The 25,986-nt window shown below is 47.1% G+C and overlaps 2 protein-coding genes across 11 annotated transcripts; one reads left to right on the forward strand and one right to left on the reverse strand.

Annotated features, from left to right (window-relative positions):
• Nucleotides 1-1,030: 1,030 nt before the first annotated feature.
• MAD2L2 (mitotic arrest deficient 2 like 2) lies at nt 1,031-8,331 on the reverse strand. Of its 4 annotated transcripts, none has more exons than XM_069035101.1 (9): nt 8,304-8,331; nt 5,196-5,247; nt 4,847-4,965; nt 4,239-4,310; nt 3,282-3,382; nt 3,072-3,166; nt 2,905-2,978; nt 1,818-1,910; nt 1,031-1,532 (listed from the first exon to the last, which is right to left on the reverse strand). In XM_069035101.1, the coding sequence occupies exons 2-9, from the start codon at nt 5,233-5,235 to the stop codon at nt 1,491-1,493; spliced, it is 636 nt and encodes a 211-aa protein (XP_068891202.1). In that variant the 5' UTR covers nt 5,236-5,247; nt 8,304-8,331; the 3' UTR covers nt 1,031-1,490. The 4 variants fall into 4 exon arrangements, with proteins under 4 accessions (XP_068891202.1, XP_068891203.1, XP_068891200.1 ...); XM_069035102.1 differs by lacking the exon at nt 8,304-8,331 and adding an exon at nt 8,179-8,197; XM_069035099.1 differs by lacking the exon at nt 8,304-8,331 and adding an exon at nt 7,635-7,715.
• DRAXIN (dorsal inhibitory axon guidance protein) lies at nt 7,705-21,695 on the forward strand. Of its 7 annotated transcripts, none has more exons than XM_069035090.1 (8): nt 11,573-12,192; nt 12,636-12,739; nt 14,802-15,279; nt 16,620-16,807; nt 17,191-17,302; nt 17,663-17,752; nt 17,996-18,085; nt 21,126-21,695. In XM_069035090.1, exons 3-8 carry the CDS (start codon nt 14,817-14,819, stop codon nt 21,236-21,238), a joined length of 1,056 nt encoding a protein of 351 aa, XP_068891191.1. In that variant the 5' UTR covers nt 11,573-12,192; nt 12,636-12,739; nt 14,802-14,816; the 3' UTR covers nt 21,239-21,695. The 7 variants fall into 7 exon arrangements, with proteins under 7 accessions (XP_068891194.1, XP_068891193.1, XP_068891196.1 ...); XM_069035091.1 differs by having other exon boundaries at nt 11,573-12,004; XM_069035093.1 differs by lacking the exons at nt 11,573-12,192; nt 12,636-12,739 and adding an exon at nt 7,705-7,920.
• The last annotated feature ends 4,291 nt before the right edge of the window (nt 21,696-25,986 follow it).

Below are 25,986 nucleotides of genomic sequence, written 5' to 3' on the forward strand. Positions count from 1 at the left end.
CAGCTCTTGTTCACAGCAGGACTTCTGCAGGCCCAGCCCTTTGGAAGGGCTTCTGTCTTCATCTTCCATCCTCTTCTACCATGGATGCTATTCCAATTACTGGTGCCCTTCCAGAGAAAAACTGGGACAATTAAATATGAGATCTATCTTTTCTAGTTAATACATTCTTATGCTAACACACACAGTCTAAAAGACACTTTCTTGTTTGTGGAACTTAAGAAAGGTAAGGCGAAATTATTTAATTTCAGATTACCAATGCTATCTACAAGGACTCTGCTACAGATTGTTTTGTATGGTATTTTCTTTTTCCTGTTTCAGCATCAGACCCTTCATAGCATCAGGAAACTGTCACCCCTTGTTCCTAAGTGCTGTGTCACTGGTAGTGAATTCCTTACCCTTTCTCTAAGTGTGTATAATCAAAATGGTACCTGCCTTCCTACCCAAAACGGTCCCTTGGTGTTTGAATAAACAGGTAGAGAAAAAGGAGGTAAGGAGTCCCTTCAGGCAGCTGCCTAACAACACAAGTACCTTTTGATTGTGCTGGGCTTTTCCCACATCACCTTTGTGCTTTCAAAGGACTTGGTTTGTACTGAGCAGTGTAACCCAATATAAAATGTTAAAGCAATACCCAGCCTTGATCTATAGTGTTCCTACATTTGATACCTGGAGGAAGCAGGAGGTGCTGGACAGGCTATTGTACCAAATTCTCTGACAAACAAGCTCAGCTCACTATGAACTGTGTCTGCCACCCTTATATACCCAGAACCAGTGCTAAGGCCATGTTCCATCTCCTCTGACAGGCATAGGATTAACAGTGCTTTCCTTGCCTGATCTCTGTTAGTAGATACTTGGCAGGTGTCCTTGCTGGACAGACAAATTCCACATTGCTAATGCCACCTCTGGGTGAAAGGGAAGAGAACAAGGTTGTACAGACTTTCATAGGAATTGGCAGAGTCCACATATGGGCCAGAAAAGCAATGGAAGCTCCACAGAAAATAAAAATACTTCCTCATTGAAGAAGGGAGCCTGGTTTTGACAGATCTCAGCCCAGTTCAATGGGGGTAAAACTTAGTATTTATTGAAGACTACTAGGTCACAGTGGACAGACACTACATAAGGCCTCACTCCCCCTTAGTACAAGTGTTGCTCTTGTGGATCGTGTGACAGCTCCCTGCTGTCAGTCACTGCCTGTGTGCAATGGAGCTGCCCTGTTCCAGTGAGAACTGGCCTGGTAATAAAGCACTGACTCCCCAGGGATGCACTGTAACAACACCTGTACTCTCACATGAGTCCACATGGGAACAGGCTCTGGCTCCCCATTCCAAGTCAGTTCTATATACAGTGGTAAGAGCACTTGAAATAAAGAGGCAGCAGCTGCTCTACATTCACCCAGAAGGCCAACTGAAGAGATGGTTATCAAGATATGGTTTGTGAGAGATCTTACTCCGCTGGAAGATCAGATGAAGCTTGAAGGCAAGGAAAGTTTGAAATCAGGTGCCTTTGTGAGCTCGCTCTTCTACATAGAGCTGCATCTGGAGAGAGAAACAAGCATCAGTCTTCTTGGTATACAGGTGGGTGAATGGAAAAAAAAAAAGCCTGCAACAGGCTGAATAGGAAGTGCTTATACCTTCCCCCATAACCAAGTTTCCTATTTTACTATGAGGAGTCTTGCCCTACCTTGATTACTGGCACAGACATCTGCAAGACTGAGCTCCTGCTCAGCAGTATTTAAAGTTGTTACACCACAGAAAACTGCAGAGTTGGTGTCAGAGCAGACAAAGTTCTGAACCTGCAGCAGGTTCAGCACCTCTGCCCACCTTTAAGATGTCAGATGTCATGGTTTTCAGGGGAATAAGCCGGGGGTCATGCATGTGCATATCTTGTTCATCAGCGAGGATCCACGGGAAATCCTGGGGGCAGGAACACAAGATGTTACTGGCAGAACCCAGCAGTGCTGTAAGGTGAGCTCCTCCTCAGCACTTGTTTTGAGTTAAGTTGAAAGAGAGACAGAATAGCTGAGGGAAGGAACAGGTAATTCAGACCTTTCACAACAAAACACACACCTGTCCCTGACACTCAGCATAATTATCTTCAGTTACAGCATCAAACTATGAGGTCAATCCACTTCACTTACTGCAAATGTGACATCTTACTTCTTTAAAAGATAACGCTCTCAGCTGTCCTTAGTTACCATGCCCAGTTCATTACACCAGCATTTAACTGCAACGCCAGAATGCTTAGGGCATAGGTTTCCGTCCTGCCTTGGAAGCCTAAAGGTGGGTCTGCTACACCACAAATTGTCATTACTAAGCAGTGCAGAACAGAATTCCATTTTGAAACAATTTTATACTTCACTAGCTTTATTTGTTGTGCCTTAGGACACCTAAAATAACTTGGCTCAGGAAAAAAGTTTCCATGTATCTAAGCAAGGGTTCTTCAAATATAATCTTGTTTTAGAAAGTGTTTCCTCTAAGATAAAATATATTTGTGCCCCCAAACCTACTTGTTACTTGAATTTTAGTCTGTCTTGCTCTTTGTACAAAATCAGCCATCTACACAGTGGATGGTGGGTGAAGGCTGCTTTTTTTGCTTGATTAAATTCAAGTACCTATTCTACACACCTGAGTATTTCTAAGTGAGCAAGCACTGGGCAGTGATTATTGTTACAATCTATTTCAAGACTTGAAGTTGTCTGCAGGTGTGGCTGTGTGTGGCAAATGTGCTGTCAGCTCACCAGCATAAACCATTTCACCACATTTGAAGTACAGTTATGATGTGCCTCATGTGACACCAACCTAGATGTTCAAATTATCTCTCAACCTTAGAGATGCCAAAACTCTGCACTGCCCAGTCTTTGCTCTGCAGCTTCTCACACAGATTCAGGTGCCCAAGGACATCACTCACCTTTATCACCTGGATCTTTTCCATGTTGCGTGTCGCAGCCTCCCGTGTGTGAACCAGAACTGTGAAGGTGCAACCTAAGAGAAGTGTCAGGTTCCAGCTCAGGGGACAGCTCCCAGAGGATCAGCCAAGCCAAGCAATGCCAGGCATTGGATCCAAGTGACATTTACCTGGGGGGTTGTTGTCCAGCACAGCATCACAGACGCTGATTTTCAGGATGAAGGCACGCAGTAACTGCTCGACATGGGACAGCAGGGACTCAGAACTGTGGAGAAGACAGCAGTTGTTACTGGCATGCAGCAAAGGCCTGAAGTTGCTCCCAGAATATGTCCCAGGGCTGGCTGTTGGATGCCATGGGCAAGCAGGAGTGGAAACCTCACCTAATAGAAAGAAGAGGTGGCTGGGTGATCTCAAAGACAAATCTCTCCACGGGGTGGTGCTCTTTATCCAGGATTACAACCACAACTTTCTCCACATCGTTCTGCAGGAACCAAGACAGAAAAATACCTTCCTTAATATGAGCTGTCTGCTGCCCAGTGTGCTTCACATACTTTGATGCAGTGGGAGTACACTCAGTTGTTGGAGCTCACAGCACAGGCCCTCATCCAAAACCTGAGTTCAGATTATTCTTTGCAATCAGAAAAAATGCTTTTGCAAAGCAATTTCCTGCTGAGTGTTAAGCTGACAGCTTGTGGCTAAGGCTGAGGGATATGAAGTGTGCTAAACTGTGCGTTCCTCTAGATCCCGTTTAGGAACAAAGGAGGAAATGCACAGCCATCTCACTGTATCACTCTGGGATGGACACCGATGAAGTTAAGATACATTCAGACCATTGCCCAAACAGAGCAGCTTTGTACAACCACGATGTAAAACTGACCTAATTCCATTTTCTTCATGTGCATTAAAACTGTCTGTAAAGAGCAAGGCATACAAAACCTGCCAGCAGCCTCCTAGAATGTTTCTTTGGTCACACCTTTCTCTCGCAAAACCTGGAGTCCAGACCTACCTTTGCTTGCTGGCTCACAGCAAAGTATTCAAACTGTTCTGCCACAGCAGGTGCTTAAACTGGGATGGATTATAAAGCAGAATGGTAGGATGATGTAATTGGAAGTATACAGACATATGTCCTTGTGTGGTATATGAGACAAGCAAGGCAGGGTTTTAACTGCCAGGAAAGGTTATGATGTTTTTAGTTTTGTTAGAAACTTTTATCAGCTAGTATGTTTTATATGGTAAATTTGTAAACAAATGTTGCAATTAAGGTAATATTTATGTTCTCTTACTTTCTATCAAATCCACTTGCAGTACCTTTTCCCAGGTCCCTGGTCTGAGCTCACCTTCTCCAGCAGCGGCTTTACACAGTGCAGTGTGTCCTGGATGTACTGGTTCAGCTCTGGGTGGCAGGACATCTGTAGCAAAAACAGGGAAGAGTCAGAGCTGTGTTTGATATGAGCCAGGACAATGCTGAAAGGGAAGATTTAAACAGAAGTACCAGTGTGTACAAGGAATTCAAGTCATGCTTCAAATAGTGCTGAAAAATGCTGAGCTGCCCATTCAAACCAGCAATTTTTTCAGGGAAGGGTTAATCAGCAGATCACTGCACCCACACAGTTGTATGTCAGGAATGTATACCCACAACAGCATATTTGGAATAGCATATTCCAACCATCTTTACTTCCTAGGAAACATGCTTTCCTGTTACCTCACTGCACAAAGCTGGGGCAGCCTTCTACTACTGTTGTCCATGACCTGCTTGTTCCATGAGCACTTGCTGTATCCTCAGCTATGGGGCTGTTCTCTCATGACAGGAACTAAGTTCTCCTCAAAAATAAGGCTGTGCATTAAACAATCACTTCCAGAGTGTAAGTTTTTTCTGGTGAGTGTTGACTGATCCTTGCTATTTTGCTTGTCCATGTGGCTGTCAGCTTCCAGGAGAATCTCCTACCTGGACAGGTACATTGTACTTTTTCCTCTTCTGAAAGATCCCAATAGGGTAAACTTCTCTGACGTACAAGATGAGGTGAACAGCCACTTCCAGGAATTCTGAAAGAACATCTGCAACAACTGAAAAACAGAAGTAAAGGATGCTGGAGTAGGGTGGGGGGAAGCAGAGCAATACCATAGACTCAGGGGAAATTTTTTTTCAGGTATTTTTTTCTGCATAAATTTCACCTGCCTCCTCTTAGTTGCAGGAAGTTTAGGGATAGAGCAACCCTACAATAACACTCCCCCAAGCTCAGTCCTAAGGAGGAGCCTCACAAGGACACCAGTTGCAGCTTAGTACAACACATTACCTTGCCCAAAGTTAAGGTCCTGCCGTGTGAGAGTGGTCATCTTCCCCAGGCCCTGGAAGTAACCACAAAAGGGATGGTTATCCTCTGGCTCATTGTAGATACAAAAATGCTGCTGGCAAGGATTTTCTTGCTATTTTCTAAGTGCGTGAGAGACTTTTCTCTCTCACAGAAGAGATTATGTAAACAACAGTTATGTAAACAACAGTTATGTAAACAACCAAACCACCACCTGCAACCTTGAAAAGTCTTGTTTATGGTATACTAGAAAAATATTTTGACAATGGATGTTTTAGGATTTTAGCCAATCACCCCAAGGGGTGGCTGATCCTTGTCCAATTAGACTATGAAGAAAAAAGTCTATAAAAGAGTTTGTAAAATGATTAAATAAATCAATCTTGCTGCACAATTCCTGCCTGCTGGATCTTCTCTCCTCCTACTCCCTATGGCTGCGGGACATGGTGATATACCCTAGGGCCTAGGCCTGCGGTAATAATTCATCTAGTCAGTTCATGGAGCCATACACCACAAGACTCTGTGAGCCCACAGTGAGAAGTGTGAGCACCCCCCATAAGCACAGCACATCCTCAGGGATTACCAGCAGTGCACAAACCAGTGCTCACACCTCAGGATGAGAGATTATTCATAATTTAATTCCTTAGGTTTTCAGTCTCTCTTCCTTTCTGGGATACAGGAAAGTTCAGACAAATACTTTTTAGTAACACAAGAAACACTGTTGTGTAAAAGCTTCATAGTACTTGCCTTTTCTAAGCCCTATCTCCTACTATAACATAAGAACTTCTCGGGTCTTTGGGTTAATTCTAACACCACCGTGAACCACTGCTTGTCCAGGCTTGGAGCTCCATCTTCCACGGACACACCATCACACAGGTTCTCATTTGCTGCAACTGCCAACAGCTTCTAAGTTTCTGCAGTCCCAAGGAACCCAAACTCGGCAGAGCTGCATAATTAAGTCAACATGGACTTCGTCACACGGGATTATGGAATACCTCGGGTTAGAAGGGACCCATAAAGATCATGGAGTTCAACTCCCTGCTCCTCACAGGACCACCTAAAGCTAAACTATGTGACTTAGAGCATCATTCAGCTGCTCCTTGAACTCTGACAGGCTTGGGCCATGACTACATCCCTGAGGAGCCTAAAATTTGTGAGCTACAACGGGCAGCACATTATTGTGACAAATTGAGTTTCACATGCCAACAATCAAACAGCAGATGCTGGAGTTCAGCTTCCAAACAGCTTTCCCGGCATAGTAGACTCCATGCCTTATACAATTTAAGCCACAGTGTACATAATTATCTATTAGAAACTTTAATTTGTTTCATTATTTTATCCACACTCTGCATGTAAGCAAATTCTAACCACTAACAGCAGCACTGTTTATGAACTGTAGAGGTCTTTAAATGCCTCTGGAGCATCCTGGCTCCACCAGTAACTCAGGTGTCCTACAAAGACTTTTGATGAACCACAGATGTTCCAATCAGCTCTTTAGACACTGATTTTCCAGCTGTTTTGGCTGCAACAAAACATGTTTTTCAGACCTACAAAGAATTAGTTCAGCCTTCACAAAACAGGGAGCTACTCTCACCCCCATTTTTTAAATCAGTTATACCACTGTATACAAAGACTTCCTGGGATATTAGTGATCTGCTTGCTACACTAAATAAAACTAAGATAGTTTAGCGTCACAGTGACTCTCAAATTAGTACAGAAGATCTACAGGGTATCATTAACAATCTGTGTTTTTAGAGGTTTAGGTTCACATCATCACAAAGTTGGAACTAAGCATCACATGCTCAAGGACTCTGCAGGCTGGGAGATCATGGAATCACAGAACAGTATGGGCTGGAAGGGACCTTAAAGCTCATCTCATTACAACACCCTGCCAGAGGCAGGGCTACCTTCCACTATCCCAGGTTGGTATAAACTCCATCCTTTGGACACTTCCAGGGATGGGGCATATCATGCAACTGTAATCCACCATCCTCCCCATGCCTATCACCAGAGCTCCCGCACTAGCCCTGAACAGCCGGCACAGGCCACCCCAGCAGCCCGGACGTGCCCTGCCTGCGCCTGGGCTCCCAGAGTCACCGCCGCTCCTTCGCCCACTCCGGTGTCTCAACCGCCCGAGCAGAAGGGAGGGCGGACGGGGATGGATCCCTCGAGCGCCCCGGTCCCGCTCAACGCACGACACCGCCTTCCTCAGCATTCCCGAGCCCTGGAACCGCCCGTTCACCGCTGCTCCCTCCCGAAACGGGGCTTCTCGCACGGCCCGCCGCCCCCCACTGCCTCCCAGGGCACCCGCCGACCGGCCCCGCCTCAGCACGGCCACCTGCCGCCGTGTCTCCCCCAGTCCCCGTGTCCGCCCAATGCTTACCCCCTCCCCGGTGTCCCCCTCCCAGTGTCCTCCCCGGTCCCTACCGGGCCCGCCGCCCGTCACACCCGCCAAGCGCGGGGAGCGGTGGCGGCGCGTGCGGGTGACGTCAGGGTGGGAACGGCGGGCGCCTCCCGGCGGGCGGGAGGAGCAGGCGCGGGGCCGGTCCCGCTGCCCCCGCGGGGTCCCGGCACCCCCGCAGCTCCCCCGTCACGGCGGGGCCGGGGGCTCGGTGCAGGGAGCGGGGCACACTGAGCCCCCAGCAGGTCTCCCTCCCCGTGACCATAACGCGGGGGAACGCCGCGGGAGCGGGGAGCCCGCCCCGCCGCGCAGGTGAGCGGAGCTCACCCGCCGCCGCCTCTTCCCCCCGGGCTGCCACGCCTTTGTCTCCGGCCTTTGTCTGTCCCGTCCGTGCCCGGGGCAGGGACTGCTGCTGCCACCAGTAGCCTGCGCTATCGCACCCACCTCCTCCTTCGCGCCGGGCACCCCAGCACCACGCACCCCTGGCATACCCATGCACTCCCCCTGTGCCCCCCCCCTCCCCGCACACCCCGAGCCCCTCCCAACCCCACCTCCTCCCGCACCATGCACCTCAGTCCCTCGGGATTCCCGACGTCCCCGGTTCCTCTCCACATTCCCCCACTGCCTTCCCACTGTCTCCTCCTCCTCCCGCCCCTCCTGCTCCCGGGTTTAGACACCCCTTGCCCCCCGCAGACCTGTCTCCCCTCCGCCGCTCGCACAGCTCTGCCCTGCCCTGCCTTGCCCTGCCTGCCGGGCTCCGCCAGATCGGGACCTCCGGACAGGTAGGCAGCGCTGCTCGTGCCGTGCTCACCCCGCCCCGGGATTGGGGGTGGATGCTCCGCCGAGCTGATTCCCCTCTGCTGTCGCAGGGACTGGGGAGGAGTAGGGGACAATTTCCCACTTTCCGTGCGCCCTGGAGGAGACAAAGACATGAGGTGATGGGGACCCCTGGTCCTGCCGCCGTCGGGATGCTCGCGGAGCTCCGGTCACGGCGGTAACGCTAAGCGGTGCGAGCGAGTACCGAGCTCGGACAGCGCCGGTGCCGGGGCGCGGTGCCTTCGGCCAGTCCTATTGTCACCCGTGCTGGGGAGCGGGCTCCGGGCTCTACCGCTCCCGCCGCGGTTCTGCCACCCGGGTCGCCTCTGTGCCCTGCGCCGTGTGCCTCGCAGGGATGTGCGGTACGGGCTCTGGGGCTCACGTCCCACTACCCCACTGCGGGTCACTCTTGCGAGCTCCCTCCCCAGATCGCTCTCCCCTTCCTTGGAAGCAAAGTCGCCTCGGACAGAGGCATCGTCCCTCTCGCAGGGCCTGAGCCCTTCGCGCATCCCGGGGGTATGTCCCGGCTCCGAGCCAGAGATGCCGAGGAGTGACGGAAGCTTTTCCCACCGAGTCATTGTGTTTACAGAGCCGTGCACTGCCATGCACCTAGCCCCTGGGTACCCGCGGCTTGTCCTCTGCTCTTCCTCTGCTGATAAAAGTGAGGTCTCATTTCTGAACTAAATCAATTTGGTATAATTTAATGGTTTATTACAGCTAGTAATTCATCACGTAGAATTTAAGTGACACATCCAATTCACACCTGAAGTTTTCTGTCAACCGGAGGGTTTAATGGAAGTGGTTTTGTATTCCCGTCTCCTCTCCCTTGAAGAAGGAGGCATTAATTCTATATGTATGGTTCAAAGTGAGAATGTAATGAAAGGAAGAATGTTGAAAGCACAGCCTGCCTAACTGTTCTGCCAGTCAGGACACATCCATGACTCTCTCCCAGCGAAGATCAGGGCAAATCTGCCCAATTCTTCCCTGTCACGCTGGCGAGTACTTTCCGGCCAGGCAAGTAATGACCTTTCCTGTGGATTGTGTCCCATTTGTCACCTGGCATTGTGCACGAAACTGAAGAGTCTTCTCTGCCATGCTGACAGAAGCAACTATATCTTGGATGCTAATCTCAGGTGCATAGCTATTTTAATCTCATTATTGGGTAGAGTAGACTCTGTTTGATAGCAGGTTGCCTGTGATGGCTGTGTCAGCCACGCTGTGAAGTCCCAGAGGGAAGCAGAGCAGAGGGTACTGCATATTCATTCATGGGCTCCTCTTCCCCTTCAATGCTGTGACTTGCTAGGCTGCTCTGTCCCTGGCGGATGTTGTGCTGGGAAGCTCTCAGGGCAGGTCGGGCTAGGCTCAGGAGAAAGGGTGGCGCAGCTGTGGCTAGGGGCATGTAGTGACTTGAAGGTGCCCAGTGTCGACCAAAACCTCGGTGCTGGAGCTCAGCAGGGACTCAGGCAGCTCACAAGCCTGGCCTGCAGGAGAGGGAGTTCCCTGGGTTGTGCTGTATGAACAGATGACCTCTCTCCTGATCAGGAGGGTAGAGCACAGGCTGTCAGCCAGAGCTGATGGGTGAGGGGAGTCGCAGCTCCAGCCCTTCAACTGATGTTTAGTGAATCAAGTTTCAAGTGGTCACTGGATACAAATTGCCCCAGGGAGAGGCTGTGAAGGCACAGGGGCAGCTACAGCTACTACTAAACCCCCTGCAAGCCTGAATCCTTATGTCCTGTCTCTTGTGCCACTAATGCAATTGGTATAGTACTGAATTTGGCCCTTTCTATGCTGGAGTGCTGTCTGGGGATGGCAAAAGTGAGAGAAAACAACACAGGTAAAGGAAACCAAATGTTTCAAAGGGCAAGGGGGGGGATTCAGGTAGCCTAAATATCTGCAGAGAGGAAATGTCTTGCATCACAGTCATGAGGGACAAAGAAACTTTGGAGTCTGGTAAATATGAAAGGCAAGGTAGGAGGAATGGTGATGATGGAAACAGGAAACCTAAGAAAGCAGGACAGCTCTGAAAAGGAACACAAAAGTACTGAAGATCTGTGAGCAGGCAATTCTGCTGTTCTGTCATTCCAAGGATGTCTGGGACAGCAGCAAAAACAATTTAAATTCTTTACAAATTGAGTCTGCAAGAAGTGTTGGAAAGAATAAAAGTGTTAGTACTTTTGCCCTGGAGAGGAAAAGAGAAGGGTGAATATTACCTGCCTGCTTTGGAAGACCCTAGAAAGCTGAGATTGAGCCTTTGGAAATGGGAAAGTCTCTCGGCAGATTGTTTATGAAGCTTCCCAGCATTTGCCTCCAGAAACAGAAAAACAGATGGAAAGAGACCCAGCAGGGAAGTGAAATCTCATTTATCTGCACAATGCCATCCTCCTGGCTCCAGCCAGCTCTCTGCATGTCAGCTACCATAGAGCCTACCCCATCCATTCTGCTCCAGGCCTTCCCAAGCCCATCCATCACTCTATGGCTTCTTATTTACAAGGAGCCTGGCACACAAAGCTGGATTTATTGTCTTGTCATCCCTGCCACACAGGCACATACACACAACACCCATGTAGATGCCCGTACACTTTGTGTATTACTGCAGATTGGGATTGTCTGGAGTCCAGGAAATCTTTACAGGTGTCTGCCAAAGTCTGAGCTTTTCAGAGCCAAAAAGAAATCTGGCCCAGCACACATGCTTGGGTCCAGCTTGGTTCAGCCCTTGAGCATACTAACTGCATCAAGGATCTTGAAAGTCTCTTGGTTCAAGGGTTTTGTTCCTCTTGGCTGTGACACGAAGAACATATGTGAAAAGTTAAAGCTAGGACTGTCAGATATCACGTTTTAAATGAGATATGTGAATGAATGTAGATTATCTGATGTTCCTGCTTTGTCAAATACAAAATAAATACACCAGGGGCACTTTTGGAGTCTATTTCAGAGCCAAGGTGACACAACTGTATTTATAGGGGAGAAACATGCACGTATTTCTGTGTACCTGCTCAGTGCATGGCTGCCTTGCAGGATTACAAGCAGAGAAATAGCAATTATATTAGTGAGTCCAGAGAAGGAGACTTCACACAGGGAAAGTTATCCAAGATGCAACCCCCCCCCCCCCCCCCATTTTCTCTTACAGGATTGTAACCATTCACTACTAACACAAAATGGATCAGAAATAGTGTCTGGAAGACAGCACTACAATTCACTCCCCGGTCCTGAGTCTGTACTCTGGGCAGCTCTAAGCCCTTATCTTTGCTGTACAGGTGTTTTTGTGAGAGGCAGATTTGCTAACTCAGGTGGTTTGTATCCTGAAGGTCTGTAAAGGCAGTGCAGGTAGAGGGGTGGAGCAATAAGGATGTAGGTCTGGTGTTGTGAAGATCTACAGGGGCAGCTTAACCTGGGAAATACTCCATCTATTTTCCTTACTAATATATGAACCCTAAGAAGAGCATGAATTCTGGGGCTTTGTTGTAACATGTGTGTTTGTTTATAGCAATTTAGAAAAGGCAACTCTTTACAAAACCAGACCTCTTTCTGCCTGGTGTGTGTCTCAGGCAGATTTTTATCCTTTGCAGGCTGCATCAGCAGGGTGAGAACCTTGCTGTCACCTACATCAATGAGCCCAAGGCTAGCATGGGCTTCTTTTGTGGACTGTGGTCCTGCTAGAAAAGAGGGTGAAGTTTACTTTGGTGCTCAGCCATTGAGGAACCTGAGCACTGAGAGCTAAGGATGCTGTTATGTTATCTAGCTGTCTTCTATAAGTGTGAATTCTATAGGGTAAGAAAAATTAAGGAGGTACGAAGAGGTTTCTGGAATTAAAGATAGATCAGGATATGGAAACAAGTGGTTAGGAGAAAGCTGGGGCTGCTTTGCCTCTAGCATGGCAGTGTTGAATTAACCCAAAACTTGTCCATGCACTGGTTTGGTTTAGCAAACAGCTCAGATCTCCCCTGACAACAGTGTAGTACAGGTATTTATCTGCATTATTATTGCAAGATTCCCAGTGGCACTAATGCAGCATGTTAACCTGCCCACTCTGCCAGTGCAGAGATGAGGCAATCTGTGTCTCTACCTGCATTTTCATCCTGGTTCATGCCAACAAGACAGCTGGGCAGCTTAAATAAATGTCCCCTATGCTTTGAAGCAGACCTTCTGTTTAACTGCCCTGCAGCATTTAGCTGCCTCCCACCTCCCACTGAAAATCAGAATGTGTCTGTCAGGTTCACCATCAAAGGGCCATGTCTGTGAGAGTGAGATTGGAGACACCCTTGCATTCTCTTTGCACTTGTTCTCTTCTCTTGGTATTTTGCATACAGATGAAAAGGTAAGATGCTCTTTCTAGCTCTTTGAGTTGTTCTGAGTGATGTCTTAATCCAGTTGGTTTGCTCTGGTTCTTAAAGAGAAAATCCTAGGCAAAAAACAAGGATCCCATGGTCTGGGGAAAAAAACCAAATGACCCCATGCAGAGCTGTGTGTTGCTATTTGTTCTACCGGTTTTGAAGAAGAACTTCAAATGCTTTTTTTTAGTAGATTTAGTTGTCAGCCTAGTTTTTCTTTGTTCCAGGTAGTTGCCAATAAAATAGTATTTCTAGTGTTATGCCTTCAGCAAGTGAGCTTCCCAGTGCCTCCTAAATCAGTCCTCAAGGAACAGTTTTTTGTCTTTTATGGCCAGTAGAAAGACCTGCTTTTTGAAAACTGCATGAAAAGAAGGTCCCTGCTGCCTGCCTCTTTCCAGAGAATGGCTGAACTGAAAACTTGTTCCCAGGCTATGAGCAGCAGCAGAGAGGAATCTTGGAAAGTCAGGATTGGCTAGTGGATGCATTAGCAGGCTTTTTTCAATTAACAGGATGAAGGCATCTCTCTCTAAACTCCAGGATGCTGGGCTGCTGTGATGGCAGAATTTTCACTGACTCAAAATTCTCCACATCTGTCTCTCAGGCTGAAAGAAAAGAGGAAAGGAAGAGCCCAGGCTACTCCTAGGGTATCTTCTGTCAACTCCACAAAAATTGGAGTCAGAATTGGCCTCAAAGGCTGTTACCTGCTGCCCTTCACAGGTGACAATGGCTGGTAAAGCAGAAAATCACCTGGAGGAGGGAGTATGAGCCCTTGTAATTAAGCAGCAAAGTGGTTCTCCTGGTGAACAGATGGAAATCAGGTGCAGCCAAGGGCTGACGTGCAGGAAAGACTGGGATGAGGTTGAGTGAAAAGCTGTGGCTGTAACCCTGTGACTGTATTTCTCAAATGTAAGCATAGGCCTGGTTTTCTGGCAGTCAGTATCCAAGGGAACTCTGTTTTTAAGCATGTCTTCATGCTGCCCAGAGAAAGAGGAACAGTCTGGAAAAGCTGCACTAGAAGTGCTGCAAATCCCTTTCCCCATTTTGTGGGAAAGGGCAGGGGAGATTGACTTAATTAGAGAATGCTCTGGCTTGTGCAACATCCCAAGCATATGTCTTGCAACACAAGCACATGTAACACAATCAGAAGGATGAAAGAAGACCCTCAAAACTATGACAGTGAAGCACAGTGAATGAGAATAGTCTGCAGCCACTGTGCTGGTGGACTCAATAAAACTTGGTCTCAGTGTTCTTGGGACTTAAATTACCCTCCCAGTGACAGCCCTGCCTGGTGACCTGTGCAGGATCAAGGAAGGAAAGTGGGACAAGCTAAAGAAACCTCAGATTGCCTCTCTGCCCCTTGGTGCTTAGGTCAGCATCCCCTGCTCTGCTGACAGCCTTTTTATTTCCCTGCTATGCCATGAGATATCAGCACAAAATTTCTAGTGTTTTTTCTTCCTTTGACCAATTTCAGCCACCCTGAAGCAGTATGCAAGCATGTGTAGAAGTCTCTGTCTTGAGCTGCTCAGGGCTGCTGCTGGTCCTGTGAGGCCATCATTTGCCCCCAGTTCTGTTCATTTTGACATCTTCATTGCAAGGAAACCAGCTGTGAGGAGGGGCCAGTGCCCCTGGCCCAGGATGCCAACCTGGCAGCAGACAGCCCTAGCTGGGCAGCTGGTGTTGTGCCAGGCTCAGGAGCTGTGGGCAGGAGCCAGCCCCCCCAGACCCTCAGATGGCGGCTGTGAATAGGAGGGTAGGGGGGCTAGTGAGGAATCAAAGGGAAGTGTCCTACTGATTAATAGCCTTATTTGCACATGAAACTGGGACCTCTCAGCCCTGCAGGCCCTGCATGCCCTGCACATGTGTCTCAGCTGCCGTAACCAGGGCCCTCCCCCCCCCCCCCCCCCCAGGAGATAAGCAAAGAGAGAGTAACTTGCGTCCAGCTCAGGACACCATAATGGTTTTCATCTAAGTCTTCTAGGATTGAATCTTGATGGCCTTTACAGGTCCTAAGTGTTGGTTGCTTATTTTTTTTTCTTTTTTTAATTGCAGGTGAGACAGAGCACCATGATTATGGAAACTTCTTCCACCTTCTATTCTTTCCTTTTCCTGTGTGTGCTGGTTCTTTCTAACATCAGTCTTGCAGTCTCCCTCAACCCTGATGCAAAGCTCAAAAATGCCCCAGAGAACAACAACCACCTTCAAAACCAAGAGATGTGGCTGCAGCAGCCTAGAACTGGGCACCATCACAGGCAAAGCTTGGCCAAGAAGCAGAGGGTCCATGCCATTCCTTCAGGAGGGCAGCTGGCTGGGGAACAGACCCTCAAGATGGGCAGTGGAACTTCAGCTATGGAAGAGCTGGTGGCAGAGAGACAGCCAGCAGCCCTGAAACAAAATAAGGATGTGTTCCTGGGGTTTGAATTGCCATATCCTGAGAGGGAAAACCAGTCCCCGGGCTCTGAGAAAGGAAAGAAGCAGAACCGAGAGCATCGTCGACATAGCCGCAGGGACAGGCTCAAACACCACCGAGGTATTTGAGCTCCAAGGGAAGCTGGGGCTGTTGTGTCATTGGAAATGAGTGTCTCTTGTGTGAGGGCAAGAAGATGCAGATGTGGTGGAGCCACATGGGTGTGTGGAGGGTGTGGGGTGTGTGCCTGCTCTGGGGAGACATCTGCCAAACAAAAGAGGCACAAGAAGAAAGGGGAACTGAAGAACCAGAGAACTTTAGTGCTGGCTGCAATTTTGTTAAAATGACCTGGTTTGTCTTACAGGGGGAGTTCTGAGAGTCCCTAAGGCTTGAGGGGTTGTTTTGGGGTGGCCCGCTTTGTTGGTTTTTTTTTTTCCTTTTTAGCAAATGGCCCAGTTTAGGAACAAGTATGTCCAAGCCATGCTCAATCTCTCCACTGACTTAAAAAAATGACCAGAATTAGAAAGAACACAAACCCCTTATTTTGCTTTGAAGACCAGTTTCTTCTCACCAGAGCTTGTATTCTTCTATGTTTATGCTGAACTACAAAAAAAATTCTGATTTTGCATATGTGAAATTGCACTGATAACTTTAAAATGTTGCTTGTGTTTGACTGGGACTGCTTTCCTTTGCAGGTCAGGTTGTGGGTGTGTCTCTGTGGTATGAGCTCAGTGTGGTAAACCTTGAGTTCTGTTACGGCGAGGCAATTTGTGTCAATCAACACTATGTGACAAGCTGGGTGTCATATCCTTGAGTTTAATCTATCACTCCTCCCTGCCACAGCAAAAAGAGCTCTATTGCTTTTTCAGGGGACTGGCTAAACAGTTTGTGTTAGCAATATAGAAGAGTATACAACAAAGCTGGTTTGAAGCAATATTTGCAGACTACGAACAGGGCTTGTTTCTTGAGGTTAATTTAAGGTCTATATTTAAATTAATACTTATGAAGAAGAGGGATATATCTGTGAAGATAATAATTTCAAGTTAGGTAAGTCCTGACTTGAGATAAATTGAAATAACTCACTACTAAAATCAAATAAGAATATATTCACAGGTATTTACAACAGCTTAATCCATTGGTTTAAAAATGGTTAAACAGGTACATTTTGTACTCTTGAGACGAGAAAAAGACATCTTTTGCTTCTTAAGCAAGAGATAGACATATCTTCAGTAAGGTGTGATTATGTATGTCTCAAACATGTAAAAATCAAGCTGCATATACTCTGGACCTGATTTATCACTGCAATAGCTCATTACTCTGTTTTACAGTGGTCTAAACAGCATCTCAGGGTCATGGAACAGTGGTTAGTGACTGGATGAAATGTGAATTCCTTTGACTCAAATCTGTCACACAGAGAAAAGGGATGAGAAAGGTAATGCCACTGTACCTGTTGCCCTCTGCAGGGAAGACTCCTGATGCTATGCCAAGCTCCCTGTACAAGAAACCCAAAAGCTTTGAAGAACAGTTTCAAAATCTTAGGGAAGAGGAAGCTACAAGTCTGACTCCCACCATGCTCCTCATTGCTGCACTGGACACAGCTGTTTCCACAGAAGAGCCTCCTGTTCTTCCAGCCACTTCACCACGGTCACAGGTAAAGAGACAGCTAGGAACTGTTCTGTATCTCCAAGCCTTGCCTCTCCCTCATCTATCCAAGTTCACTGAGCTTCAAGGACCAGAGAGACAGTAGGAGCCCTTGGCTGAAGAGCCAGCATGTCCTAATGCTCACTGCTCACCTTTTGTTCTCACACAGAAGCAGTGGAAACTTCCCTCTTGGCTTCAGCCTCAACAAGGGAAAACTCTTCCCTTTTGAAAATGAGATGCTAGGAATCCCCAGTGGATAAGACAAGAGTGGAGGAGGGAGGGGGAATCATAAAGCCTTTTTAATGTCTAAAAGCACCATGAAAATTTGCAACTACTTCAGTGTCTCTACAGAAGTGTAATCCCTTGCCTGTCTGGTTTTTTTGTGGTTTGCAGGCCCACCTCAGGCAAGATGGGGATGTGATGCCCACCTTAGATATGGCACTCTTTGACTGGACTGATTATGAGGATCTCAAACCAGAAACGTGGCCATCTGCTAAAAAGAAAGGTGCTAAACCTCCCTGTCCTCTTCCCCAAAAGTCATCCTGTAAGGCTCGTCTACGGGTAGTATTCACAGATGTGCTGAAGGACGTGAGATCATAGTGGTGGGGAAAGACAGAAGCAGCATAATGCTGACTGTGTTTTGTGCTCAGTTTCAGAATGTTTCTCATTTTGGATGCATAGTTGGAGGGCAGAGGAAAAATGATAAATGGAGAGTTGAGAAATAAGGAGGAGATCAGACTATGAAGGTTTAGAGTTCAAACTCTTGAAATTTGAGGCTGTTTTTACCCTGGAACAATAGACTCTCCAAAATGAAAACACTAGCATGACATTTTCTATCAGCATCTTTTTTTTTTTTTTTTCATAGAAAAGCACCGCAGTAAGAGCCCCAATGGTGGAAATGAAACCATGACAGCTGAAGGAGAGCCATGTGATCACCACCTTGACTGCCTCCCAGGTCAGGATCAGCTTGGCAGAGTCATTTCTCCAAACATGACATGTTTGAAATCATGCCTAGGTTTTAAGACATGCATCCTGATTTCTACTACTGATAGGAAGTGGTATGGATGGGAAGGGCAGAGGCTCTCTAGGTGTGTTGTGAGACCAGGTGATGTCTATACGATGGAGCTGTCATGGGTGCCAGTAGCCCTACAGGTAAGGGGATACCTGAGCTGTGTTGATCCCTGGTCCTGTGTTGCAGGCTCTTGCTGTGACTTGCGTGAACACCTCTGCAAACCACACAATCGAGGCCTTAACAACAAGTGTTATGATGACTGTATGTGCACTGAAGGTGAGTCCAGCTCTTTGCTCCCTGTCTCTGTTTAAAAGACAGGTGTCTGCCAAGGAAGGTGGAAACATCCCTTGGAATGGAAAATATGACCCCCTTCCCTCCAAATTATTATAACTTTGAAATTACAGGGCTTTCAGGCCCTGTATAAGAGAAAAGGAATAACAGTTCTTTACTAGCATGTATAACAAGGCAAGGAACAACAACAGCAGCAGCAACAACAAACAGAACCAGAGACCCAGTGCCGGCCTCTCTCGGCCGCAGGCGCTTTCCCCTCGGTGCAGTTCCACTCCCGGCCGGCAGGGGCGCTGCTGGCCCCCGGCCGGGCAGGGCGGGTGCGGTGATTCCCCCCCGGCTGCAGGGGGCGCTGTGGCGCGAGATCAGCTGCCTCTCCACATGGTAATGGCGACTCAGCCGGACGGAGAGAGAAAAAGGGGTTCCTGCTGCAAACTCACGGGGGGCAGCTGGTCTTAGTGCCCCTCTGGATGGCAAAATGGACTGCAGCAGGAACCTCAGAGCAGCAGACTGGAACAGCAGAGGTGAGCAGACCTCCCACAGTGGTGAATCGAACTGCAGCACTAAGCCCCCAGCCGTGGAAAAAGCAGAAGCAGCGGGGGATCCTGGTGGATGCTGCGTGTTGGGCTGAAGTGTAGCAAAAATCCTGAAGCAGTGGCAAGAAACTGCAGGGGCTGGAGGGGGGATTGCTCCTTTGCACAGCTCACTGGCAAGGAGTGGCCTGGCCAGGGTCCCAGCAGAGCACACCACTGGCTCTGCACTCCCAAGCAACAGAGGAGAGAAGCAAACCAGCAAGCCCTAGTCACAGTGCCAAAGAAAAAAAAAACCACGAGGGAAGAAAAGAGAAAGGCAAAAACTACAGGCTGACAGGATCTCACGTCAGACCCACTGTGCTGCGTGGCTGCCGAGCCAGTCACCCCCACCGGAAGGAAGCGCAGCCCCTGGTTCCCACCCCCGCAGGATCCCGGGCTGCTCCTCACCCATCGCGATATTCCTGGAGCCAGGGGAGGCAGTGACCATTTCAGACACAAAGACAAAACCAAACATGGTTATGGGATATAAACCATCCCCAAGACACTCCCTGACTTTGTAGTTGGTGGTGTTGACTTCGAATAGTGGTTTGTATGTGAAAGTGGGGGCCAAGCTCTGCTGTTCTTAGCCTTTCTCTGCCACTGACTCACAGTGTGACTATTGAGTCTTCTAGGATATCTTGTTTTCCCTCTTGAAAACAAAGATCCTGATGTTTACCAACCTATCAGAAGAAGCCACAATATATTAACATTTCAGTGGTGCTTTCAAGTATCACAGGCTATGAAAACAGACTGTTTTGTATGACCTTGTGCCTAACATGACTTTCCCAAGTTCATTTCAACTGAGCTTGTAGCAATTTAGTAGGTGTGGGAAAGACTCAGGCTTTTGTTTCTTAAAACTATTTCTGAAGAATCCACAGCAGCCCTTACTAGGAGGTGCATTACAAAGGTGTTGAAAGCTACTCTTCTAGTCTGAACATGTTCAGGATTAGCTCCAAGTACTGAGTCTCATCATCACAAAACTCTCTTTGCCAGGTTTTGTGACCTGCATTAGGTACCCAGTGATTTGACCAGGCTGTTCACCTACTTTTTACCCAGTTAAAGGGGTAGCTTTCCCGGAGTTGCAACGTTAAATTATAGTCTTCAACTTGGGCATCTTGTGTAACACCTCAAGGTCCTAATCAGAGATGACCTTCTGATAGATTAGCCTAGAAAAGTGTTTCTGCAGTCCCTAATGAGGCTGCCCCAGGCCCTGCTTTATCTTTAAGCTAGTTATAAGTTGATAGCAAATGTGCATCCTGTGTAGCATAAAAAAGATCCCCTGAGATGGAAGATCCAGGTAAGATAGACAAGAGGCTTAGATAAGAGCAGAGCTCTGATCTTGCATGCTCTCCTTCTAGGAGGCCAGATTGCCCTGGGGTGATTGGTAATGAGGGACACAAACCCAACTTTTTAAGGTAGCTGATTGTCAATGTAGCCCAGGGACATGATTCCAAGAGACTGCTCTGTGACCTACGACATCATCTGGGTCTCCAGTGTATAACCAAGGACAGTTTTGGGCTCTCTCATTACAAAAGCTATAAATCCTCAGCCTCCCCTGCTCTGGGGATGCTGGCACTGTTGCTATCTGCTGCCTGCTCTGGAAGTTAAAAGAGCTGCAGTTTCTAGAATGATCAAATCAGCTCCTGCCAACCCCAATGACAAGATCCTGCACTACTGAAAAGCATAGTTTTCATGAGAATTATTTACCCATAGGCTGTACCCTGTCTGGCCCAACTAGCTATGATTCTGGTCTAACAAAGTCAGACAAGAAACACCATAAATCAACATATTGGTACCAGAAACCAACTAGTTACCATGACCAGAGGTTCCCATTGTCTTCCACTGCCATGGGAGAATATGTACTCATGGTTTTTACAAATAAAATGCTTTTTTTTCCCTTCATATTCACCAATGCTTATATTAGCTAGCTTCCTTCAGACCCTGCACATTGAGCATCTAAAACAGAGAAATTAAAGGAGATGAGCAGTGGGCTTTGGATCAGACCTCCCAGTAATAACACTTCAAAGTCTCTTCCCTTCTCTCTTGAAGTTTCAGGGAAATAAATAGCAAGGGGAGGTCCCTAGTCATCGCTGCTGCACATTAAATCTATAGTAATTTCCCAATGGAGAGATCATTGAGGCAGTAATGGGAAGTAATAGGGGGAAACCAAGCAAGGCTTCCATAAAATCACTGGAAACAATTGGAATAATTCATTGGTATTTCAAGAAACCAGTGAAACCTGCCTGAACCAATGAATCCCAAACCAGAACAGTGAGCGAAACAAAATGCTGGTGCCCGGAGAGCAATTTACCCTGTCTGTGTGAGGCATTTCTCTGCCACCCTATTTGAGACAGCACTGGGACTGTCCCCAGTGCAGCAGGATCTGAGGCAGAGAGATGGTGTTACTGCTGTAGTGAGCCCTGGTCCCTCCTCACTTCTACATGTCTTTTCCTTAGGGCTGCGCTGCTATGCCAAATTCCACCGGAACCGAAGAGTGACCCGGAGGAAAGGGCGCTGTGTGGAGCCTGAATCAGCCAATGGAGAGCAGGGATCTTTCATTAATGTTTAGGAGGGTGGGACTCCTGCCTGGATGGTCAGGAGCTGGGGTCAAACTGTTTATACCTAGCAATGGAAATTAGAGAAAAAAGTTGAGCAAATGATGGAAGCTGCAGGCTCTGAACATGCCAGGTCCCAGCTAGACTGAAACTCATGTTCATTATAAATAGAGTGGCATCAGCCTTTCCTAGACCGGGACTGCACTCCCCCTCCCTTCCCTCAGCACGTTCCTGCCATTGAATTGAGTCCCCCTCTCCCAGTTAGTAAGCAATGATCATGACTCCCATTCTGATGGTCCTGCCAGGAACAGGCTCTGCAGTTTCATCTCCTTAAGAGAGGTGAAATGTGGAAGATCCTTCAGGGCAAAGGGGATATGAACTTAAACTTTACCCCTTAATTATTGTTTGAGAGTAAAGGTAGGTAGATCCTCCTTAAGGACTGGAAGTTCCTATAGGAGAGGAAATTTGTAACGTCCAGATGGAATCAAAGATGGGAAATGGATCAGCAGGAAGCTGCCTGCCTAGGTGAGAGAGGACCCTCTGGAAGACCTCTTGCTCTCTCCCTTTTTCACTGCTACAGATATATTCCCTAGCTGTTGCACACTACCACTTCCTACCTGTCATCTTTGGGACCATCCAATCCTACTCCATCCTTCCCTCCTTTCTTGCTTTCAGAGAACCACCTGGTTTCTGCAAGGATGTGGCAAGACATCCCAGCCTGTAACTCTCACTCATTTAGCTGTCCTGCCAGGTATGTTATTTTTAATGATTATTTTTAGGAGCTTTCTGGGGAAGTGATTAGTTTTCCTAGTGAGCCAAAAATTAAGTTTTTGGTAAGAGGAAATAGGGACAGGCTGTTCCATTGTAGTAAATCCTGTGACATGTTGCATGTGTGTTTCCATGATATGTAAATAAAGATATTATGGATATCCTTTGTGCAACTCTTCTGCTTTTTTGACTGCACCCAAGGATGGGGAGGAGCCAGAAAAGTCTATAAGGAAGTTGGCCAGCAGGTAAAACTGATGACTTGAGGTGATCACACAGAACAATTGTGCCACTGGTAGAAAAATTTCTCTGCCCAAGGTTGCCTGTATTCTCACTCAAATTGCAGATAACAGTTTCTGCCTGGTGTAGCCAGCCAGATGTTTCAAACTTCTTTGTATTAATACTTAATTACTGGCTTCCGTGATATATTGGAGCAACGAAGGCTACCTGTGGTAACCTGGAGTAGTGGTAGCCGGTGAAGACGTTCTTTGCTACTGCTAACACCCCAATACTCTGACTTCTGCGGGGAGGCAACTATGAAGCTTTTCATATCCCAGAGCCTGGAGATGTATGGTACTTTCTGTAGGAATAGAAATATTAATCATGGTGCTGTGGGCAGAATCCTCTTTACACAGCTTTCCTAAACCCCTTGTGTTCCATTTAGTTAGTCAAACCTCCATTTTGGAATCCTATTTATGCTGTAGTGCCACTTTGCATTGTGAACTCACTCAAAGACTGTGAGCATTATACTTTAAATTTCTAATATAACGAGTGCCCAGTCACGGCCACAGAGAGATGCTGTGAATACAGTGTCACCTCTGACCTGCACACACCTGCACTGCTAAAGGAGGAATTTGTATGGGAGCATTTAGGCAAAACCTACCACAGGGTTGGATGTAGCTGTTTAGGTTTCTGTTTACAGCATGACAGTCTTAGCCCAAAAGACAGAAGTAAAGAAAGGTGCTTTGCCTTCAGCTTGATGCCACAGCAGCAAGGATTCAATTTGTTAATCCAGGGAGAGCAATGCAACCCCTCCTTCAGCCCAGATGCAGAATAGTGGGTGGTGCTGCCAGTGCCATTGTCAGTGGAAGCATAAAGGGAAAAAAGGCTCCTAATTGATCACATTCAATTGCAGAGCTCTCAGCCTCTGGTCTGTGTGACATTGATGAGAACCACATACACGGGGACTATCAAAAGCAGCTTTGATATCACACTGCTTTTTAGTGTAGGAGCCAAGATCTGGGGGGAACAGTGCAACTGAAAGCAAGCAGGAAATTTTGCAGGGGTCTTTATCCTTGGTGATGCAGGTATTCCTTGCCCCTTACACTACATATGGGATCCTTGTAGGATCATGGACAGTGTTTGGGGCAAGACTTTGTTGCAAATCATGTGAAATACAAGCAAGTCTGAATTTGGCAGAGCTTTTAGACTCTAAAAAGAGACTTAGTCCTTCAGCTCGTGCTTTTTCAGCCTTCAATCTACTACTGACTCTGAATATAAAGAACAGATTATTCTTAATTGGTGGGATTAGTTAAGTTAGTTAAGGTCAGTGAAAATTCACTTAACTATTATCAGTCAAGTCAGGGATTACTGGATTGATTGCTCACATTGGAGTTTCAGAAAGAGAGCCAGTGACCAAGTATCATTCCTGCTTAGTCAAGCTGTGGTATTGCAGATGAGAAGCAGAAAAGTGAGCAGTGGTACAGGCACATTGCTGCATAGCCACAGCAGCACGAAAAGAATCAGCCTGAATAATGGAGCAGCCAGATCAACTACTGACTTCACAATTGCAGTGCAAAGGAAAGCTGTTGAGTAAATAATGTGCAAAGGTGTGGAATGCAAGAGCAGCCTGTGATATAAAACTTCAGGGCAGCATTTGTACAAAAGTCCAACCCACTTGTGAGCACAGCAAAGCTTTTTAGTGCCTTTCTGTGCGGCATGACAGCAGCTGCAGAGCATCACCATCACTGGGTTACTTTTAGCAGCTTTCCCCTTCCTTCCAAGTATCTCATAGTCACAGTGCAGCAGTGACAGTTTTGCCTTTGGGGGCATTAGGTCTGAACAAGAGAGAGATACAAATATCAAGCAAGACTTGATTTATAGGTTCTTCTCAACTGATTGTTTAAGAAACTCAAATTAAGAATTCACACAAGCTCAGCTTCTCTGCTGCCCCAAGAGAATTGAAGTCAGATCTCTTGCAAGATTGTTTATTGTCTTGAAAGGACTTTGGACTAGGCCCAAACCAGCCGTAGCAGGGTTCTGCGCAATAATTTCTAAAGTTAATTGCGAGGTACACATGCAAGAAAGGTGAGCGACAAAATACCACCCAAAGTCCTGTTCTACAGCTACTGCTGTTAGTAACCTCCAAGAGTCCAAGGGTTATGCATCACTTTAAACTGCTTCTCCAAGGGTAAGAATCATTAAACATTGAAAAGAGAGAACAGCATGCTGATTTGACATAGTCATTTCAGCACTGCCTGCTCTGCAAATGCTGTTGAATCTCAGGGATGTTGCTGGTAGTTGCCAAAATTATGACTGCAAGAGAGACAAGGAGTGGAAGCACAAATTAAAACACTTGGGAATCATCATTCTGTCTCAGGTCTGTAATAGTCTGCATTCATTTTCGCTTGGAGGTGTTTTATTCAAACCCTCTCTCTTCCCCCCCCCCCCCCCCCCCCCAGTAATCACCCTGTTGTAAATCCACAGTGTGTGAAAGTGCTTCAATTTCAAACCCATGCTATACCAAATTGTTCACATCCATGCCAGTCATTCTCTGCTACATAAAGCCTGGAAGAAACATTGCTTTCATATTTTTTATCAGAAAAAAACCCGAGGGCTGTTGTTTTCTTGGAATGTTCTGAGTAAGCACATGTACTTCATAAAACCACTTCTGGTGTGTCAGTTCATTTTCTGGAGTGTCTGAATCTTGAAGAGTAGTCTCTTAATGTTATCTCAAAGCTTTAGTTAGATTTTAGAAAATCAGAGGAGCAGCTTGTTGCTGCTGAGATTGGGAAGGACTTCCAAGTGCATTTGTCAATATATCACATTAGTGTGACCCTCTTCACTCCCCAAATTACCTTGCCATAGTCTGTTTTGCAGTGCAATTGCTGGAGGAGGCCTCCCGCCAGCATTTCAAAATGCCTTCAGTTTCCGCTCCAGTCCAGGTAAAGATTTTGTTTGCTGATTTCCCATTGGGATTTAAAAGGGAGTTTGTAGAGCCAGGCAGCTTCTACATGCCCTTCCTTACTACTTATTCAGAAAGGCTCTGTGGCTAATATATGTACTTGTGCTGAGCGGGTGCCTTCATTCCCCTCAACTCCATAGCCAGGGGCAAAACTCAGAGACAGTGGTGTCAGCTGCAGTCTTTAGTTATCTTCAGACTAAACCCCTAGAGAGGGGAAGAAGGGCAGAACTATGAGTGGCGAGCTTGTCTCCACCCCCATGGGCCAGATAAGGGCAGCAGGAGCAATTGTATTAACTCCTTTACTTTCCTAGGGAATTGCTATCACCTTACCCACCAAGGGTACAGTGTCCTGAAAATGCAAAGGAAAGCATTTCTGCCTTATTAGCCTCACTTTTATGCTGTCAGGAGGGGATCCAGCTGTGTGTTAGGCTTTTACTCAGTCTGCACAAGGCAAACCAATTGATTTTTAAAAACAATAGATTTTGCATAAAGCAGCTAATTGCTGGGTATTGGTTGCAGTGAGCTGAGCTCACCTGGAGCAGTCTTCTAGTCACAAAAATCTCCATATCCAGTCTCCTGGGTCACCTGCTTCTCCCTGCAGGTCTTCTTTAACTTGCTGCTTATCTTCGTCTCCATGTTGTGTTGCTTTATCAAGCTTGGGGAAGGGAAGAGAGACATCGGGTTACACAGAGAGGCAATTTTCAAGGTACAAGCAGCACAAAGTAGAAATAAAAAACAAGCAACCCCCAGATCACACAGGTGTGAGAGACATGCAAATGCATAATGTCTGTCATGGCTCTCATTGTTTTCATA

Source organism: Aphelocoma coerulescens, chromosome 21 (genome assembly GCF_041296385.1).
Source record: "Aphelocoma coerulescens isolate FSJ_1873_10779 chromosome 21, UR_Acoe_1.0, whole genome shotgun sequence".
Classification (NCBI taxonomy): Eukaryota; Metazoa; Chordata; class Aves; order Passeriformes; family Corvidae; genus Aphelocoma; species Aphelocoma coerulescens.